Raw genomic sequence first — 20,108 nt, 5'->3', positions numbered from 1 at the left:
TACTCACCATCTTCGCCGCGGCGGTCGCAGGGACGCGGGGGAGGGAGCCGGCGGGCAGCGAGTATGCAGAGCGTCCTCCTCACGGCTGCGGGACCGAGAGACCCAGCGCTGAGCTGACGCGGCGGCGCGAGCTTACCCCGGGGCGGGCGCGCCTCAGGACGGAACGCGGCTGCGCACGTCACGCACCGCCTGCCGTTGCTACGCAACCAGCCGGCCAGGCAACGCCCCCCCGGCGGCTATCCAGAGTCTCGGAGGGGAGCTTCCCTCCTCTGCTGAAAGCTGCGGGGCAGGGTCCGCCTCACCAGAAAGTGTTTAGGGGTGGGGGTGCGTCCTCTCTCGTCTGCAGGAGGCTAGAAGGCGGACTGGGCTGGCTCCTGCTGGCGAGGGGCGGGCAAAAGATGATGGGGGAGGGGTGGCCTTCCTTCGCCTCCTCGGCGGGGCCACCTGACGCCCCACCCACTGTGCAGGCACGGCCCGCGCGGGGAGGCAGCCACCTGGCCAGGTGTGCCTGCCTGCCGCTGGGGCGGGGCGAGGCCGCGGAGGGGAAAAGGAGGGGAGAGCCGGGGGAGAGGGGTACAGAGTGTGGGAAGGAGGGGGATTTGGAGGGGGAGAGGCGAGGGGCACATAGTTGGGGGAGGAGGGGGATGGAGAGGGGAGGGAAGAGGTGAGGGAAAGGGGACAGAGTGGGGAGAGGAGGGGGATGTGGGGGGAGGGAAGAGGTGAGGGAAAGGGGACAGAGTGGGGAGAGGAGGGGGATGTGGGGGGAGGGGCGAGGGGGCACTTAGTGGGGGAGGTGGGGGGAAGGGGAGAGGTGAGGGAGAGGGACACGGTGGTGGAAGGAGAGAGATGTTGGGTGTGGGGAGGGCAGGGCCCGAGGAGGGGGAACGCACTGGGGGAGGACCCACGGGAGCGGAGTCGCGGGCCGCGGCAGCGGGGACGCCTCCCGCATTTTTTACCTACTTTGGTGCGATTCCCGCCGCCCTCCCCTGATTGGCCCAGTCTGGCTTGTCCTGCCCTCGCGTGAGGGGGAAAAAAGTCTGCACATTTTTCCTCCTTCCCGAGGCGACCGTGGCCATGCAGAGTGCTCTGTGAGTCACCGTTAATTTCAGGTCTGGAAAAACAAGGAGGATTTATTTATCTTTGGGAACTGCCGGGGAAGGAGGCCGGCGGCGCGCAGGGGTGTGGCTGGGAAAGGCCGCGCTGTCCCGGGACGGTGGCGCCAGCCCCGCCGCTCAGTTCTCCGGGTTTTTAATTTGGAATTGTGTTTTTCTAATGGGCGGTTGCGTCGGAAACACGGTTTTCAGAGGGCCCAGATGAATCCCAGCGTTTTTGCTGCGGGTGTTTTTGTGGGAAATAAAGGGAACAGAAAGAATTTTATAAATTAATTTAGGTTACCGAGAACATCATGGCCTCGACCAAAACTATTTTAATTCTCCAAATATGAGACTTTTGGACAAGATGGTCAGTATTTTTTTTTCTGGCACTATGTAAAATCTGGGTTGTATGTGGCTTTTGTTCTGCCCCACTCAACATAGAAACCCATTTCTCATTACCCTCGTTCTTTTTAAAAAAGACAGCAAGTTGTGCAGTTCTAAGCCTTTACCACCTGAGACATGATTTTTGGCGGGCTAGAGCAGTGGTTCTTTAGCATGCATCAGAATCACCTGGAAAAGTTGTTCAAAGCTAGATTTGTGTGCCCCATCCCCAAGGTTCCCTCACTGCTTCTAAGATGATGCTTGAGAATGGGCATTTCTAACAACTCCTAGGTGATGCTGAAGATGCCAGTCCGAGACCACACTCCTGAACTGAGAAGGAACCCCCCTGTATCCTCCTGCAGCTGGAACCCTTTGTTTTTCTGCCTGCCTAGGACCCTGTGGCCCGTACACTTCTTAATATTCAGACTTCCTTTCTAGTCCAAAAGTGGATGGTGCTCATTTAAGGATACATGCCTGCCTGCCTGCTCCAGCCTCTCCTGCATTTCGTCCTCCACTCTGCCACCAGAGTTAGGTCCAAACATAAGACTGGTCTTGTTACATTCTTGCTTAAAATTTGCTGTGGCTTCCTCCATAATCCTCAGCAGGTCAGTCTGGCCCGTCTGCCTCTGGCCTCAGCCTACTTTTTCTGCCCTATCTCCCATATCTTCCTAAGTGCCCACTGCCCCTCCCAGACGAAACTTCTCATTCCAGAACACCTCTTACTAGTTCTAACTACCTTGATCATGGGCCTGCTTATTTTTTCAGCCTGGGATGTTCCTATCACCCTTCGCATCTGAAGACTTCTCTTACCACTTCCCAAGGATCAATAGTAGTTCCTTCTTTTTTTTTTCCGTGCCCCGTACCCCTTACAACTCCTTCACCCCCCTAGTTCCTTCTATAATCCCAGAGTTCATCACTTCTCAAATCTTTTTTTTTTTTTTGAGACTGAGTTTCACTCTTGTTGCCCAGACTGGAGTGCAATGGTGCGATCTCGGGTCACTGCAACCTCCGCCTCTCGGGTTCAAGCGATTCTCCTGCCTCAACCTCCCGAGTAGCTGGGATTACAGGCATGCGCCACCACACCCGGCTAATTTTGTATTTTTAGTAGGGATAGGGTTTCTCCGTGTTGGTCAGGCTGGTCTTGAACTCCCGACCTCAGATGATCTGGCCACCTTGGCCTCCCAAAGTGCTGAGATTACAGGCCTGAGACACCGAGCGCCCGGCCACTTCTCAAATCTTAATAAAGATCCAAATCACCTGAGATCCTTGTTAAACTGCAGATTCCGGGGTTGAGGGGTGGAGTCTTAGATGGCCCCAGGAGATGCAGATGCTATACTTTGAGTTAGGAGGTTTCATGGTTTTTTCCCTACAATTACTGTAGCTCTGTAATTATTTATGTGCATTTGCCATTACTACCAGATAGCTGGGAGTTCCTTGAGGTCATGGGGTATTTAAGATGCGTATGTATGAACTGGCATAGCCCCTGATACATAGTAGGTGTTTAATAAGTGTTGAGTAAGTGAACCAGTATCTGAAGATGTTTTACAATTTATCAAACTTATATATCAGTTTATCATAACTTAAGATGAGCCCCCATTTTTTTTAGGTCCCACTGAACTTCAGCCTCTGCATTTAACACCCAGGTTTTCTAGACATTGACATTCCTCCTCTCCACACGGAGGGAAAGAGTTTTCATACAATGCTATAGACTAATAAAGATTTATGCCCTCCGGAAGCTGAAAGGTAATCCCCAATGTGATGGTATTTGAAGTTGGGGCCTTTGGACAGCGATTAGGCCATGAGAGCAGAGCCCCCTTTAGTAGGATTAGTGCCCTTATAAAAGAGGTCCTAGGCCGGGCGCCGTGGCTCACACCTGTAATCCCAGCACTTTAGGGGGCTGAGGCAGGTGGATCATGAGGTCAGGAGTTCAAGACCAGGCTGGCCAAGATGGTGAAACCCCGTCTCTACTAAAAATACAAAAATTAGCCAGGCGTGGTAGCAGGCACCTGTAATCTCAGCTATTCAGGAGGCTGAGGCAGGGAATTGCTTGAACCCAGGAGGCAGAGGCTGCAGTGAGCTGAGATCGTGCCACTGCACTCCATCCTGGGCAACAGAGCGAGACTGTCTCAAAAAAAAAAAAAAAAAAGAGGTCCTAGACTACTGCTTGCCACTTCCACCATTGTGAGAACACAGCAAAAAGGTTCATCTATGAACCGGGAAGTGGGCTCTCACCAGACACTGAATCTGCTGGTGACTTGATCTTGGACTTCACAGCCTCCAGAACTATGAGAAGTAAATTGCTGTTGTTTGTAAGCCACCCAGTTTATGGTATTCTGCTATAGCAGCCTGAACAGACCAAGACACATAAGGTCTCTCCTTAAATATGAGATTGGTATATTTCAATTTCGTTTAGAAAACATTTTGCATACTTAATCTGTGAACATATAGGCACTTTCATTTAAAACCATTAATATAAGCGGCAGGGAAGAAGAAATGATACATTAACGAGGAGCCTGAAGAGAGATGTGTATTAACAGATAGGCTGGGGAAAGCTCCTTTGCTGGGAGACATAACACTGTCAATATACAGCATAGAAAAAAACTTTATCTCCTCCCTCTCCACAAATTCACCTATTTCCTATCTCCTATCCCTATTTATGTCAGTAGTCTTTTTTTTTTGAGACGGAGTCTTGCTCTGTCACCCAGGCTGGAGTACAGTGGCAGGATGTCAGCTCACTGCAAACTCCGCCTCCTGAGTTCAAGCGATTATCTTGCCTCAGCCTCCCGAGTAGCTGGGATTACAGGCATCCGCCACCATGCCCAACTAATTTTTGTACTTTTAATAGAGATGGGGTTTCACCATGTTGGCCAGGCTGGTCTCGAACTCCTGGCCTCAAGTGATCCGCCCGCCTTGGCCTCCCATAGCGCTGGGATTACAGGCGTGAACCACCATGCCCGACCGTCAGTAGTCTCTTTTAAAAATAACTTAATCCTCTAAGACACAAGTGTAGTTTTATTGTAAAAGATTAAAACAATACAATAAAGGAAAAACCCCTTTGAGCACCTTCTCTCTTTTCCCATAATCCCAGTCCTCTCCTCAGAGGTAACCACTGATGTCAGTTTGCTGTATGGACTAACAGAAATAGACCTTGGGCATATGTTTTGTGTTTCGTTTTGTTTTTATTGGTGTTCTGTGTAATGGTTTCATGTTGGGTATGTAGCATCTTGTAACTTGCTTTTGTGCAGTTAATGATTGTCCTGGCAATCTTGCCATTATCAATAAATCATTTCTTATAATTGCTGCAAGGTGTGACTGTTCATTCATTTAACTTTTCCCCTACTGATGGGCATTTAGGATATTTCCAATCCTTTGCTTTCACAAACGGTTCTTCAGTGAACAGCCTTGGGACTGGCTTCTTTGCATACATGAGCTGGTAGACTTCTCAGAAAATTCCTCCCATAAAATTACTAAGTCAAAAGGAATGCATAAATTTTATTTCACTAATTACATATTGCCAGATAGCCTTCTAAAAAGGATATACCAATTTATAATCCCTCCTACAGTAGTTGACAATCTCATCTACTTACTCTCCACTGACAGTTTATTCAAAGTTTGAGGAATTTTAGAACAGGCAAAACTATAGTGAAAAAAATCAGAATAAGTGTTAAATAGGGTGGGAGTGGAGATTGACTGCAGAGGGGTCTGACAGAGCTTTCAGGGGTGATGGTCATTTTTTTTTCTTACTTTGTTAGGGGTTCAAGTTACATGGGTATACAGGAGGCAGAGGTTGCAGTGAGCCAAGATCACACCACTGCACTCCAGCCTGGGCAACAGAGTGAGACTCCATCTCAAAAAAAAAAAAAAAGTTACATGGGTATACACATTTGTCAAAACTTAAGATTTGTGCATTTTGCCGGACATGGTGGCTCACACCTATAATCCCAGCACTTTCGGAGGCTGAGATGGGCAGATCACCTAAGGTCAGGAGTTCAGGACCAGCCTGACTAACATGGTGAAACCCCGTCTCTACTAAAAATACAAAAATTAGCCGGACGCGGTAGTGGGTGCCTATAATTCCAGCTACTCAGGTGGCTGAGTCAGGAGAATCGCTTGAACCAGGGAGGCGGAGGTTGCAGTGAGCCAAGATGGCGCCACTGCACTCTAGCCTGGGTGACAGAGCAAGACTCCTTCTCAAAAAAAAAGAAGAAGAAGAAGAAGTAGTTTAAATGAATCAAAGAAGTGGTAGTTTAGTAAGGGTTGTGTTTGGTTACAAGTAACAAAGACTTACAAAATAAGGGCTTAAGGCTTTATTACGTGTGTGTGTATGCGTATATGGTTTACTTCACACATAGAAGTACAGTGCCAAACAATTCAGATTTGTTATATTGACTTGGTGGTGCTCAAAACCCAATTTCTTCATTTTTTCTTTCTTTTTTTTTTTTTTTTTAGCCAGGGTCTCACTCTCACCCAGGCTGGAGTGCAGTTGTACAAACACGGCTCACTGCAGCCTTGACCTCCTGGGCTCAAGCAATCCTCCAATCTCAGCCTCTTGAGTAGCTGGGACCACAAGCTCACACCACCACCATGCCCAGCTAATTTGTGTGTGTGTGTGTGTCTGTGTGTGTGTGTGTCTGTGTATGTAAAGACAGAGTCTTGCCATGTTGCCCAGCCTGGTCTGGAATGCTTGGACTCAAGTGATCCTCCTGTCTCCGCCTCCCAAAGTATTGGAATTATAGGCATGAGCCACCACACCTGGCCCCAATTTCTATACTGTTGCTTTGTTGTGCATAGATTGTCTTTCTAAGGTTACCTCACAGTCCAGGATGACTGCTAGAGTACCAGCTATTGCTTCCACATTTTAGGCAGTAAGAAGGAGGAAAAAAGATAAAAAGGGTATCCTCTTTTTTTTTTTTTTTTTTTTTAGACACGGTCTCGCTCTATCACCCAGGCTGGAGTTACAGTGGCACGATCACCGCTCACTTCAGCCTCAACCTCCTAGGCTCAAGCAATCTTCCCACCTCAGCCTGTCAAGTAGCTAGGACCACAGGTGCACACCACTGCCCCCACCTAATTTTAAAATGTTTCGTGTGTGGAAACAAGATCTCCCTATGTTGCCCAGCATAAGCATCCACTTTTTTATAGAAAGATCCCAGAAACTGGTGGGGTGGTGGGGAGGAGGTGACTCACACCTGTAATTCCAGCACTTTGGGAGGCTGGGGAGGGTGGATCACCTGAGGTCAGGAGTTCGAGACCAGCCTGTCCAACATGGTGAAACCCTGTCTCTAGTAAAAATACAAAAATTAGCCGGGCATGTGCCTATAGTCCTAGCTACTCCGGAGGCTGAGGCAGGAAAATTGTTTGACCTGGGAGGCAACAGAACGAGACTCTGTCAGAAAGGAAGGAAGGAAGGGAGGGAGGGAGGAAGGAAAGGTAGGGAGGGAGGGAGGGTGGGTTCCAGAAACTTATACCATATTTCTAGACCACATACCCTGTACTATATAGGATTTCTCCTTTTATCTCATTGACCAGAACTTAGTCATATGGCTGCAAGGGAAGCTGGGAAACATGGTCTGTTCTCTGACTAGCAGTGTGCTCAGCTAAGACACTGTTGTTCCTTTACTAAGGAAGAAGGAGAAAATGGATATTGGGAGATAACCAGTAGTGACTGCCACAGTTAGATATTATCACTGGCCTCATCCCACAGATGGGGTAAGGTGAAGAGACGTTCCTTGGGAGCCCAGAGGAGTACAGGATCTGATCCCAAGCCCTTTACCAACAGGCCGCATGACACAGCACTTGTGAGTGAGGCTGAACAAGAGAAATGAGGTATGTCTTGTTGCTTGCTTAACACCACAGAGGAGGTTAATTGGCAAAGTAAAACAAATAGAAGCTGTAGAAAATACATTCTGGACATTCCTTACTGCCCATAGCCTGGTGCTGATGGATCAGACAGCCCCAAGGGCCCTGGCATCTATTTTAGGAAAAGGCTAAATATGTTTAAGTATATTTGTGGGAAGGATACAGTACCACATGGCGACATTATTGATTTCTCTATTAGTCTTTATGGTAGAGTAAAAATCATATACCACTATTTTATAACATTAAAGATTGACCAATTATGTATGTTTTTCAGATAATAGCATGCTTCTTGAGTTAAACAATGAGAAAATGGAGTACAAAGTAGTACAATTATCTCAACCAGTGGTTCTTAGTCCCTCTTAGGCCATATATATTCCCTTTGGGATTCTTTTTTTTTTTTTTTTTTTTTTTTTTTTGAGACAGAGTCTCGCTTTGTTGCCCAGGCTGGAGTGCAGTGGCGTGATCTTGGCTCACTGCAACCTCCACCTCCCAGGCTTAAGCAATTCTCTTGCCTCAGCCTTCCGAGTAGCTGGGATTACAGGTGCGTGCCACCACGCCTGGCTAAGTTTTTGTATTTTTTGGTAGAGATGGGGTTTCACCATGCTGGCCAGGCTGGTCTCAAACTCCTGACCTTGTGACCCGCCTGCCTTGGCCTCCCAAAGTGCTGGGATTACAGGTGTAAGCCATCGCTCCCGGCCTGGGATTCTTATAAAAAGTATAAATCCTCCGGATGCGGTGGCTCATGCCTGTAATCCCAGCACTTTGGGAGACTGAGGTGGACCGATCACGAGGTCAGGAGTTCGAGACCAGTCTGGCCAACATAGTGAAACCCCATCTCTACTAAAAATACATAAAATTAGCCAGATGTGGTAGTGTGCGCTTGTAATCCCAGCTACTTGGGAAGCTGAGGCAGGATAATCGCATGAACCCAGGAGGCAGAGGTTGCAGTGAGCTGAGATCGCGCCGTCATACTCCAGCCTGGGTGACAGTGTAAGACTCCATCTCAAAACAAAACAAATTAAAAAAAAGTATAAACCCTCTCTCTAGAAAGACGGACATTTGTTTCTACTCACAAAGCTTGGCCTATAGCCTTAGGGAGCTCATGAACTGCCCTGAAGCCCATCTAATAAATTAAATATTTCAAGAAAGTTTTTGGGAAATGTTCTAAAAAGCAAATCCAGTGCAAGGATAAATGAACAGGCCCACGGTTCCTTGCATACACACATACACACATCAAGGTCAGAGTGGGCATCACACCTCTCATCAACACAGAGCCTTTCAGAACTTTATAAAATATAGCATTTTATAAAACACAAACGGTCTGAACAATACATGCAGAAATGCAGCCTGTTTTTATTCATTCATTCAGCACTATATCCTGGGGATCTCTCCAAGTTGTCTTCCATTTTTCATAAGCATGATACATTCTTTTTTTTTTTTTTTCTTTGAGGCGGAATTTCGCTCTGTTGCCTGGGCTGGAGTGCAGTGGTGCGATCTGGGCTCACTGCAACCTCTACCTCCCGGGTCCAAGCGATTCTCCTGCCTCAGCCTCCCGAGTAGCTGGGATTACAGGCACCTGCCACCATGCCCAGCTAATTTTTTTGTATTTTTAGTACAGACGGGGTTTCACTGTGTTAGCCAGGATGGCCTCCATCTCCTCACCTCGTGATCTGCCCGCCTCGGCTTCCCAAAGTGCTGGGATTACAGGCATGAGCCACCATGCCCAACCTCCATGATACATTCTTTTTACACTTCTGATCTGGTTGTTGTACTTCCGGAGAAAGAAAAATGAACCACAAAATATTCAGAAAGGGGCAAACAAGGAAATCAAGCATTTTTTTAAGGATAGATGAAATGAGTTCAGACTCTTCAGCATGCAGGATTGAGTGTAATCACAAGTCATAAAATCATGAAGGATAGGAATGAAGAGACTAGAAATTTCGCAGTAAACCTTAACATATAAAAACAAGAGAGTTTTTCTAAAAGCTCAGAATAAGTCACTTTAGAAAAAATGAAAGGACTGTTTCACACAGTGGTTAAGAAAGGGAGGAAAGTGACAGTCAGAGGAGGAAAAAGCATGTCACAGACAGCAATGGGCTGGTCGTGGCAAGCTCTCTGGTTGGGACTCATTTTTCCCCAGCTCGTCCCATTATTCCCTGCAGACTTCTGCCTCACCCGCTGCTACTACAGGGCAGGAAAAACTCAGAACCAGCAAAGCGCCCACCCCAGAGGCTGCCAAGTAATGTCAGGGCAGTGCTGAAGCCCTGCTGGGATATGGAGGTGATACCAATGCATGCAGGTGGGCATCTTGTTTATATTCACAATGGGAAGCCACTGTCACATCTAACTGAACATTTTTTCATTTAGATTTGAGGATGTTTCCTGAGGTCCTACTGTGTGCCAGCTGCGGCCATGTTAGCTACCAGGAATATGAAGATGAATAAGGAGATCACAAGTGAAAACAGAAATGCCAAGATAAACTTGGCCCAAGTTCCCTTGGGAATTCTCAGGATCCTACCTGGTGCAGCAGATCATACCAGGGAGATGTTACTGGATCTTTGATGAGTGGAGCATCCACAGAGGAAGGAAGTGAGTGTTTGTTAATGACATCATTCGTCACTTATGTTGGCAAATATGAATATGGAAGAGATGGCTGGAGGGTTTATTCAAAGTTGGATATTTGGAGGAAGAGAATGCCTGATGTCCTACCAAAAAAAATTAGACCCTATGGACCAAGATACATAAGATAGATGTAGATATGTAATGGGTTTCCTCCCTGTTTTTTTATTTTCTTTGGGGTCTGCTCTGGCTTACCTCCTAATTTTCCTGTCTTCTGGGGGGTAGCAGGAGGGATGTCAAATGATGGTTCAGCCAAAGAAACCCAGCTCTTCCTGATGAGGGAACTCTGAGTTGTATTCAAGGAAAACAAACACCAAAAACAGATAGCCAAAGGCCAATGGTCATGATTTGAAATTTGAGTGCCTTTTACTGTAACTGTTTTGCTCCAATATTTCCACTGCCAGTCCTTCGGTGAGGTATTTGACTCTAGATAAGAGGTCCCCAACATTTTTGGCATCAAGGACTGGTTTTGTGGAAGACAATTTTTCCACAGACGGGGTGGCAGGGGGATGGTTGGCAGGGGGGTGGTTTCAGGATGAAACGGTTCCATCTCAGATTATCTGGCATTAGTTAGATTCTCACAAGGAGTGTGCAACCTAGATTCATTGCATGCACGGTCCACAATAGGGTTCCCACTCCTATGAGAATCTAATGCCGCCGCTAATCTGACAGGAGGTGGAGCTCAGGTGGTCATGCTCACTCGCCGCATTCCTAACAGGCCACAGACCAATACTGGTTCATGGCCCAGGGGTGGGGACCCATGCTCTGGATGACACAAATTCTAGTCTTGCCTAGCCCTACTGTTGAGTAGCCATAGGACCTCTGCAAGGTGCACCCCTTTGGGACTCCTTGTCCCCACCTGTAAACTCAAGATGTTGACTAATTTGACCCTTTTAACTCTAAAAGGTGATGCTTGCACTCCACAGAAGAGATACTGAGTGCCTGGCACAGTCTTAGCAATTCGTGAAGTATCCTGTTCTAGTAATACTAAGGCAGGCTCTTAAATTTTGATTTATAAACTCTAGGCCTTGGGCTCTAGACAAAACAGGGCTCTAGAGGACTTGTTTTTGTTGTTGTTGTTGTTGTTGTTGTTTTTTAATGGCAAAAGCAATAAATTGCTGTAGTTTTCTAGATTGTAGACTTAATGTGGTTCTCCCACCTATCCATGTCTGGGCAAAGGTAGCTGATTGACACAAGAGATCAAACAGCATTAGCTTCAACATCCTTACGTGTAAATGAGGCAAACAACATCACATCTTGCAATTGGTCCTGCTTTTTTTTTTTTTCTTTACTCTACTTTTTGGAAGGGGGAGTGGAGGTGAGTGGTCACTAAATTCAGGCCCAGTCATTAAGAGGTGGTCCCCTAGTAAAATTTTCCATGCTGGAAGTGGAAGGAATTGCTTACTCATTTATATTCTCTATCCTGTGGAAAGCCTTCCCTCCCACCCCTTGAGCCAGTGAGTCACTTCCTCTCTGCAAACCTCTAAAGCCTCCTTTCTTTCTCAGCCCAGACCTGGCCCTCTGGAGAGGGTTTTGGAGTCCTGGGTAGGCAGGGTACCTCAGGCAGCAGGCAGCACACCTTGGATGTGAGCTGAATGGATTTTCAAATTTCACAGAAGGAGCCTCCATGCTGGAGAAAGTATGTAAGTGTTCTGATAAATGCCAAGTGTTGGATTCTAGGTTTAGCATTTTTTCTTTTTGCTTTAAAGAACTCTAGGAAAGAAACTCCCGTAGAAGGTACAGCAAGCGGGTTGCACATTTGTTTTATGACTCATGGACATTTCTAAAATGATAAATATTGGCTCAGCAGTAGTCTGACATAAGACACACTCAACTAAAGCACCATGGTTACAAGAAACAAGAAGTGCGTATTCGGTAAATAAAGTGTGGCTCCACTTCCAAAAGCTTTCAGAGAAAAAAAAGCAGCACGCAAGGCCTGGATTCTTGAGCTTCCCTTCTTGAACGGCCAAAGTTCCATTTGTTTTTCCCAAGGCCAGAAACTTCCCTGAGTTGACTGCAGTGTCTTCCCAGCCAGGAAGCCATTTTAAATGGTTTGGGTGCTATACTTTATTCAGTCCAGAGTCTTTTTGGCTAATGTAATGAAAAAATTTTACGCATCATAAAAATTAATGAGGTTGAAGAGACAAGTATTTTTCTCCTAAAAAAAAAAAAAAAGGAAAGTAAATATTTTTCTTGCTGAGTAAAAACTCCCCCATCTTTGTGTGTATAAGATGCTAGGCATCTTGGAGAGATGTAAGGAATCTGGAATATCAACTTTTCAGATGAAATTTAGAGAATGTGAGCCACAAATAATGGCTGGGGTCCTCCTGAGTCGAGTTTTTATTTCTTACGAAAAAAGTCAGCATTACTTTAACTTCTCATCAGCTGATTTTAGTTTCTAAAGAAAATATAATAGACTAAAATTCATACCCAATGAAAAGGCCATTGTATCCACTTACTAACAGCTGGGAGTGAGCAGCTTGGATCTGCCTTTCAGCTGGGTTTTCCTGCATAACAGGTTTATTAACAGAGCAGCGTGACTCACGAGCAGTGTTCTTTAGAATCACCCCCCAACACACACACTGGAACCACGATAAATACTTGGTAAGGAGGATCAATCACAAAATAAACTGAGGAAAGACTCAGGCTACAATTCTATGCTTCAAATAAAACAGCAAAAGAGACTGTTAGGCGCATGAAGGTCCCAGGCAAGAGACCTGGAAGAAGGCACCAAATCTGAAAAGGTGATTCAGTAAGTTAGCTGGGTCATGCCAGCAACCCTCCTACAACCACTCATGGATATATGGACTTCCCTTGAGCCAGGAGGGCCCAGGACTGAGTCACTAGAATACGTTGTAGGGGACATAGGGGGGCAGAGAAAGCTAAAGCCATTCTGTAAGCTCCTGCAGAGAAGCCCCCTTGAGGTAGGGGAGAGATGAGGTCCCCCCATGGTCTGCAACACCAGTGCAGGTGGGAAGGGATATGCAATGAGGCGCTGTATTCAAAGGCCCTTTGACCCAGCTGCTGGGAAGCGTATCTCAAATTTCTCCAAAGAGAAACTGTGAGGGCCAGATTATTCAGAGAGATTGACGTGGGACCTGGTATCAATGCTGCAGAAACGGACTTCTCCTTTGCATGGCCTGGCCCTCTGTATTTGCCCTCCCTTTGCTTTTCCACTCATCTTATATTAATCAGTGTTGCAACAGGAGGGAGCTCCCCCCACCAGTGAGGCAGTGGCAGGAGTGTCTCTGCAGGTAGCCAAGGTGATGCTGGCAGCCAGGGAGGCAGCAGTTGGGATAGCTCTGGCAAGATCACCTCGCTGGCTGCCAGGGAGAGAGCCTGGGCCCTGAGCCAGGACACGGATGGGCCTGGATCATTCTGCTGTGAGCCAAACACCATTAAAAATAATTTCAGAAGGGAAACCACTTTGGTGCATTTTTTCTGGCTATTAAAAAAATACAGATTTATCAGGGGAAAAAAATGCTGAAAATGTCTAAGAAAGAAAATAAATGTTCCCTATTAATTTTCCTGCCACATATTTATATAATAATAAAGAGGTCGTTTTAAAAAATTTAATTATATAAATTATCTGGGAATGTCTTCTTATTAAAAAAAAAACTCTGGGTAGAAAAATGTCACCTTCACTCCCCTGCAATTCTTTCCCCCCTCACCAAATTTAAGCTCTACTACTGGTTTAAAATGTGCAGAACAAAGTCTGTCCTTCCAGGTTTTGCTTATTTACACACACGATAGTTAGATAGATCAATAGATAGTAATAGATAGTTTTGTGTTCCTGTGTTTTTTTTATTATTATTTTTAATTTTTTCTTTTTTAGAGATAGGCTCTCAGTCTGTCACCCAAGCTGGAGTGCAGTGGTGTGATCATAACTCACTGCATCCTCAAACTCCTGGGTTCAAGAGATTCTCCCACCTCAGTCTCCCAAGTAGCTGGGAGTACAGGCACACACCACCATGCCCAGCTAACTATTGTATTTTTTTGTAGAGTCTTGCTATGTTGCCCAGGCTGGTCTCAAACTCCTGGCCTCAAGCAGTCCTCCCGCCTCGGCCTCCGAAAGTGCTGGGGTTACAGGCATGAGCCACTGCACCCAGCTGATGATTGCATTTTAAATTTTGCTTAAGAAAGCCTTTCTACCACCAAGATTTCATTTGGAATTAGTTTTATATATTGTGAGATACGGAACTTTATTTTTTCTCAAATATATATCCATTTTCCCCAAAACTTTTTGTCTAACTAGCCTATCCTTTCCCATTGGTATAAAATGTCATTTTTACCATCTATTCCATTCCCATGTAGAAATGGACCAACATGGGTCTATTGCTTGCTCTATTCTCTCCACTGATTTCTTCATTCTTATACAAATATCACCTTTTTCATTACTCTGGCTCTATTGTATATTTTAAATATTTGATGGGCCCTTGTTCTTCTTGTAAAAATTGTCCTTAGTTATCCTTATACATTTTCTCTTTCATATGAATTTGACAATCTTCTTGTGAAGTTCTATTTAAAAATCTTGATGGTATTTGATTGGTATTGCACAGTTTTTAATCACCAATTTGTGGGGAATCCATTATCTTTACAATATTGATTCTTTTCACCTGTGAACATGGCATGTTTCTGTAATTCTTATTGTTTTGTTTGTTTATTTTGTTTTGTTTTTTGAGACAGGGTCTCGTTCTGTTGCCCAGGCTGGAGTGCAGTGGCACGATCTCAGCTTACTGCAACCTCTGCCTCCCGGGTTCAAGCGATTCTCATGCCTCAGCCTCCCAAGTAGCTGGGATTACTGGTGTGGGCCACCATGCCTGGCTAATTTTTCTATTTTTAGTAGAGACAGGACATCACAATGTTGGTCAGGCTGGTGTCCAACTCCTGACCTCAGGTGATCTGCCCACCTTGGCCTCCTACAGTGCTGGGATTACAGGCATGAACCACCACTGCCGGCCATGTTTCTGTAATTGTTTGGGCATTCCTTTGTGACTCTCAGTAAAACTTTGTACTATTCTTTTTTTTTTTTGTGAGTTAGGATCTCACTCTGTCACCCAGGCTGGAGCGCAACGGCACGAACACAGCTCACTGCAGCCTCAAGAGATCCTCCTGCCACAGCCTCCCATGTAGCTGGGACCACAGGCATGCACCACCATGCCTGGCTAATTTGTTTTAATTTTTTGTAGAGACAGGGTCTCACTTTGTTGACCAGGCTGGTTTCAAACTCCTGGGCTGATGTGATTCTCCCACCTCGGCCTCCCAAAGTGCTGGGATTACAGGCATGAGCCACTGCACCTGGCCTACTTTTCTTCATGTAGAGTCTATGCATGGCTTAATTGGATTATTTCAAGGTATTTTGTGATTTTTAGTTAATTATAATTCATTATTGTTTATTAAAGATAAACATTTGATTTTGTTTATTAGTCTTATAGCCAGCCATCTTACTGAGCCCTCATTAATTCTAATACTTTTCCTCTTAATTTTCTTAGACGTTATGGGAATGAGATATAAGCAACAAATGAGAGTTCTATTTCTTTGTTTCTAATTTTTATAACTAATTTCTAATTCTTGTCATTGCATGGGTTAGGTTTGGAAGCATAATGCTGACTGGTGGCGATCCTTATCTTGTTCCTGACTTTGGTGGAAAAGCTTCTAATATTCCATCATCTCTTCTGCTCTTTCTGTTAGGCTTCTGGCAGATATCCTTTAATATGTCAAATACATTTCTTGTCTTATTTTTGTAAGACTTTTCATCAGTGGTGGGTATTTAGTTTCATTAACTAGGTGTTCCCCTCCTTTAATTTGTTAATGTAGTAAATTATATTAATGGATTCGCTAATGCCAAACAATTGTGGCCTTCTATGATACATTCTGCTCGGGCTTGAGGTGTGTTCTCTGGAACTACTGCTAGATATGGTTTATTAGTCATTTACTTAGGATCTTTACATTTATTTTCACAAGGAAGGCCTATGTTTTATTTTGGTTTTGTGTTTGTGAAAACACAAAATAAAGAATAAATTGGGACTATTTCCTTCTTTGCCTTTTCTCTGAACAAGTTATATAAGGCAAGCCTTACCTGTACCTTAAAGCTTTGATAGTATTGGCCTGAGAAACCAGCAGGTCCTTAGACCTGATCTTAAACATAAATCTAACAAAGTCAGCCTTAAACTAATTTTTATATTTTCTTTTGTTCTTCTCAAGTTTTCTATTTCTTGAGTCAACTTTGGCACTTTGTCTTTTTTTCTAGAAAATCGTGCATTTTATGTAGATTTTAAATTTGGGGGACATAATACTGTACATAATAGTTTCTATTCCCTAATGCTAAAAATATGCCATCTGCAACTGTAGTTTAATTATCTTTGTGCCAAAGATAATTAAATTGTGACTTCTCTTGTATTTATTCAGACTTGCCATCAGAAATATATATGTGTATATATATATATATATATATATATGTTTATATATTTTTAACAGGTGTTTTCAAAGATCCCAATTCTAACTGATATAAGATGAGCTCTCTACTAATAAATCCGAAAGGCCTTGATGATCACCTTATCTAAAGTAGTTTGCCACCCCACTTGCCTCCACTGTCTATCCTCTTTCTGTTCTGTATGATTTTTGAAGCACTTATCAGCAACTGACACATTGTATATTTGTTTAGTTGTTTATTGTCTCTTTAACCCTAATAGAATATCTGCTCCATAAGTATAGGTACTTTGTTTTCTTCATCACTGAATTGCCAATGAATTTTTCGAATATCACTTGGCACATAGATGATAAACACTAAATACTTGTTGAAGTTGTTGATTGAAGTAATTGTTCTTTCATTGAGGATTTTTGTTTTTGTTTTTTTGTCTACCCTGTGAATTTTATTCCATGGATTTTAGTTGTTCTTGTTGAGTTTGGCATTTCATCCTCATAGTTTCTTCCCCACCACTTTCCTGAAACTGCTTTTACTCATATGACCATGGAACGTCACATTGCTAAATCCAATGGCCAATTCTTAGTCCTCATCTCATACAACATAGTCAGTCATATCTTCTCTTCACTTTGAAACACTTTACTTACTTGGCTTCCAGAATCCCACACACTCTTCCTGATTTTCCACCTACCTATCTGGTCCTTTTCAGGCTCCTTTGTTGGTTCCTCTTTATCTCCTAACCGCTGATCCCCAGAGTCCCCATGCATACTAAGTTCTTAGACTTCTTCTCTTTACTCTCTGCACTAATTCCCTTAGTTTTCTGATTCAGTTTCATGACTTTAAATATCTTCTCTCTGCTGTTGGTTCCCAAATTTATGTCTGTCCTTGACCTCTCTCTAGATTTCTGACTTGTAGATGCAACTGTCTATTCAACACTTGCCCTTGGATGTTTCATAGACATCTCAACTTCTCATAATTAAAACAGAAATCTTGATATTTTTCCCCCAAATCTGCTTCACTTCCAGTCTTCCCCATCTTGTAAATGTCGATTTCATCCTTCCAGCTTCAGATTTTATCCTTGTCTCTTCTCTTTCACATCCCACATCAGTACATTCTGTTGGTTCTACCCTCAAAATATATATAGAATTCTATCACTCCTCATTACCTCCATTGCTATCACCCTGGTCTAACTCACCATCACCTCTAAACTGGATTACTGCAATGGTCTCTTGGCTGGTCTCTCTGCTTATGCTATTCTCAGCACAGCCATGAAAGCCATCCTGTTAAGTTGTAGGTCAGTTTATGCCACTTCCTTGCCAAAATTCTCAAAGGCTTCCCTTTACTCTCACAGTGAAGCCAAATCCTTATGGAGGATTTGTAGAAATCCTGTGGGATCTGTCCTCTCGTTGCTCTTCCTGACCTCATCTGACCCGCACTCTATCCTCACCTGCCCCACTCTTGCCATGATGGCCTCTGCCCCCTTCCTTGAACAAACCAGGCACATCCTATTATATTTATTCTTCCCCATGTTTAGAACGCGCTTTCTTCAAGAATCCAAATGGCTTTCCCATCACTTCCTTCCGTTCTCTACTCAGATGTAACCTCCTCAGTGAGGTCTTCTCTGACCACCCTGTCTAAAATTACCAGATGCCCCACCATCCTCCCAGTTCCCTTTTCTTTATTTTTCTCTGTAACACTTATCACCACTTATTATACTCTATTTTTCACTTATTTATCTTATTTACTTTCTGTTTTCTCCAATTGAATATAAGCTCCACAAGAACAGGGATCAGGGATTTTTATTTTCTTCTTTTTTTTTCTTTTTGAGAGAGAGTCTTGCTGTTGTCGCCTAGGCTGGAGTGCAATGGTGTGATCTTGGCTCACTGCAACCTGTGCCTCCTGGGTTCAAACAATTCTCCTGCCTCAGCCTCCTGAATAGCTGGGATTACAGGTGCCCGCCACCATGCCCAGCTAATGTTTTTGTATTTTTAGTAGAGACAAGGTTTCACCATGTTGGTCAGGCTGGTCTTGAACTCCTGACCTCAGGTGATCCACCCGCCTCCGCCTCTCAAAGTGCTGGGATTACAGGTGTGAGCCGTCACACCCAGCCTTATTTTATTTTTTTCACTTCTGTATCCCAAGGCCCAGAAGAGTGTTGGCACAGAGTAGGTTGTCAATACATATTTGTTGAATAAATACATGAATAAGATTGGTGGTGTAGATGTACAAGTGATTTCAGGTACAGATGTGATGCCTAAGGGTAGCAGCCATCTGTGAGCTTGAGCACTGATATAGTTTGGATGTTGTCACCTCTAAATTTCAAGTTGAATTGTAATCCCCAATGTTAGAAGAGGGGCCTGGTGGGAGGTGATTGGATCGTGGGTGTGGATCACTCATAAATGGCTTAGCACCTTCTCCCTGGTGCTGTCTTTGTGACAGTGAGGGAACTCTTGAGAGATCTGGTCATTTAAAAGTGTGTGGCACCTCCCTGCCTTCCTCCCACTCTCACTGTGTGACCAGACAGCTCCCCCTTTGCCTTCTACCATGAGTAAAAACTCCCTGAGGCCTCCCCAGAAGCCGAGCAGATGCTGGTGCCATGCTTCCTGTACAGCCTGCAGAACCGTGAGCCAACTAAACTTCTTTTCTTTATAAATTACCCAGTCTAAGGTATTTATAGCAATGCAAGTATGGCCTAATACAGGCACTAAGCCACATACTAAAGCCAGCAGAGTGAAGAGTTGGAATGAACCTGGGACTGAAGGCTCCACCACACTCGCCCTGAACTGCCTACCTCTGGACTGCATGTCATCATGTTAGGGAAGCAGGAGCATAGGAGAGCCAGAGTGGCACCATTTTAAAATCAACTCCATCGTAAAACTGGCAAGGCACATTTCTTGTCTATCATGACCTGTGGTTATATGATGTTTACAGCTGAGGAAACAGCTTAACAATGCCTGCAAGGATAAACTATGACAGAAAAAAATGTCCAGATGTCCTGGTATTGCATAATAATACATGCTTTTAAAATGATTGTAGTTGGCCAGGTACGGTGGCTCACGCCTGTAATCCCAGCACTTTGGGAGGCCGAGGCGGGTGGATCACCTGAGGTCAGGAGTTTAAGACCAGCCTGGCCAACATGGTGAAACCCCATCTCTACTAAAAATACAAAAATTAGCTGGGTGTGGTGGTGGGCAGATGGGCACCTGTAATTCCATCCACTCAGGAGGCTAAGGCAGGAGAATAGCTTGAACCTGGGTGGCAGAGGTTGCAGTGAGCTGAGATCACGCCATTGCCCTCCAGCCTGGGAGATAAGAGTGAAACTCCGTCTCAAAAAAAAAAAAAAAAAGGATTATAGTCATGCTTTGATGTACTTATGCACTAAAATGCCAAGAACAGTTTTCTTTAAATCAACAAACTAATACATTTTGTGACACTGTCAGCCCCCCAACAGGTAGATATAGCTTAACTTTTTTATAGGTAAGACCCTATATAAGAAAAATTTAAAACAAAGATGAGACATTTCTCCTCTTGCTTTCTGAGGACACCCTACTCTGTAACTAAGTGGCTTTTAATAAGCTTTCTCTTCTCACTGTTCTCTGTGACTTGCCTTGACTTCTTTCCTGCACAAAGTCCAAGAACCCACTCTTGGTGTCTGGGTCAGGACCCCTTTCCTGGCAACAATTAGAGAAAAATAATCCTTATGTGGGTAAGCCTGTTGTGTGCATCTGAAA

General features: G+C 44.5%; 1 protein-coding gene across 4 annotated transcripts in view; it reads right to left on the bottom strand.

Moving 5' to 3' along the window:
• Positions 1-1,222, bottom strand: part of DSTN (destrin, actin depolymerizing factor) — a 39,306-nt gene extending 38,084 nt beyond the window's left edge. The window contains exons 1-2 of one of the 4 annotated variants that reach the window (XM_063600786.1): positions 961-1,222; positions 8-377 (exon numbers count right to left, since the gene is read on the bottom strand). In XM_063600786.1, the coding sequence (XP_063456856.1) occupies positions 8-10 (3 nt within the window). In that variant the 5' untranslated portion in view covers positions 11-377; positions 961-1,222. Of the gene's footprint in view, positions 1-7; positions 748-956 lie in introns of those variants that run through there. The other 3 variants (XM_063600787.1, XM_063600785.1, XM_008962923.4) reach the window with 3 other exon arrangements.
• Between the last annotated feature and the right edge of the window lie 18,886 nt (positions 1,223-20,108).

This window comes from Pan paniscus, chromosome 21 (assembly GCF_029289425.2).
Source record: "Pan paniscus chromosome 21, NHGRI_mPanPan1-v2.0_pri, whole genome shotgun sequence".
NCBI lineage: Eukaryota > Metazoa > Chordata > Mammalia > Primates > Hominidae > Pan > Pan paniscus.
Note: the sequence above shows the minus strand (reverse complement) of the source record. Positions and strands in the feature narration are given on the sequence as shown.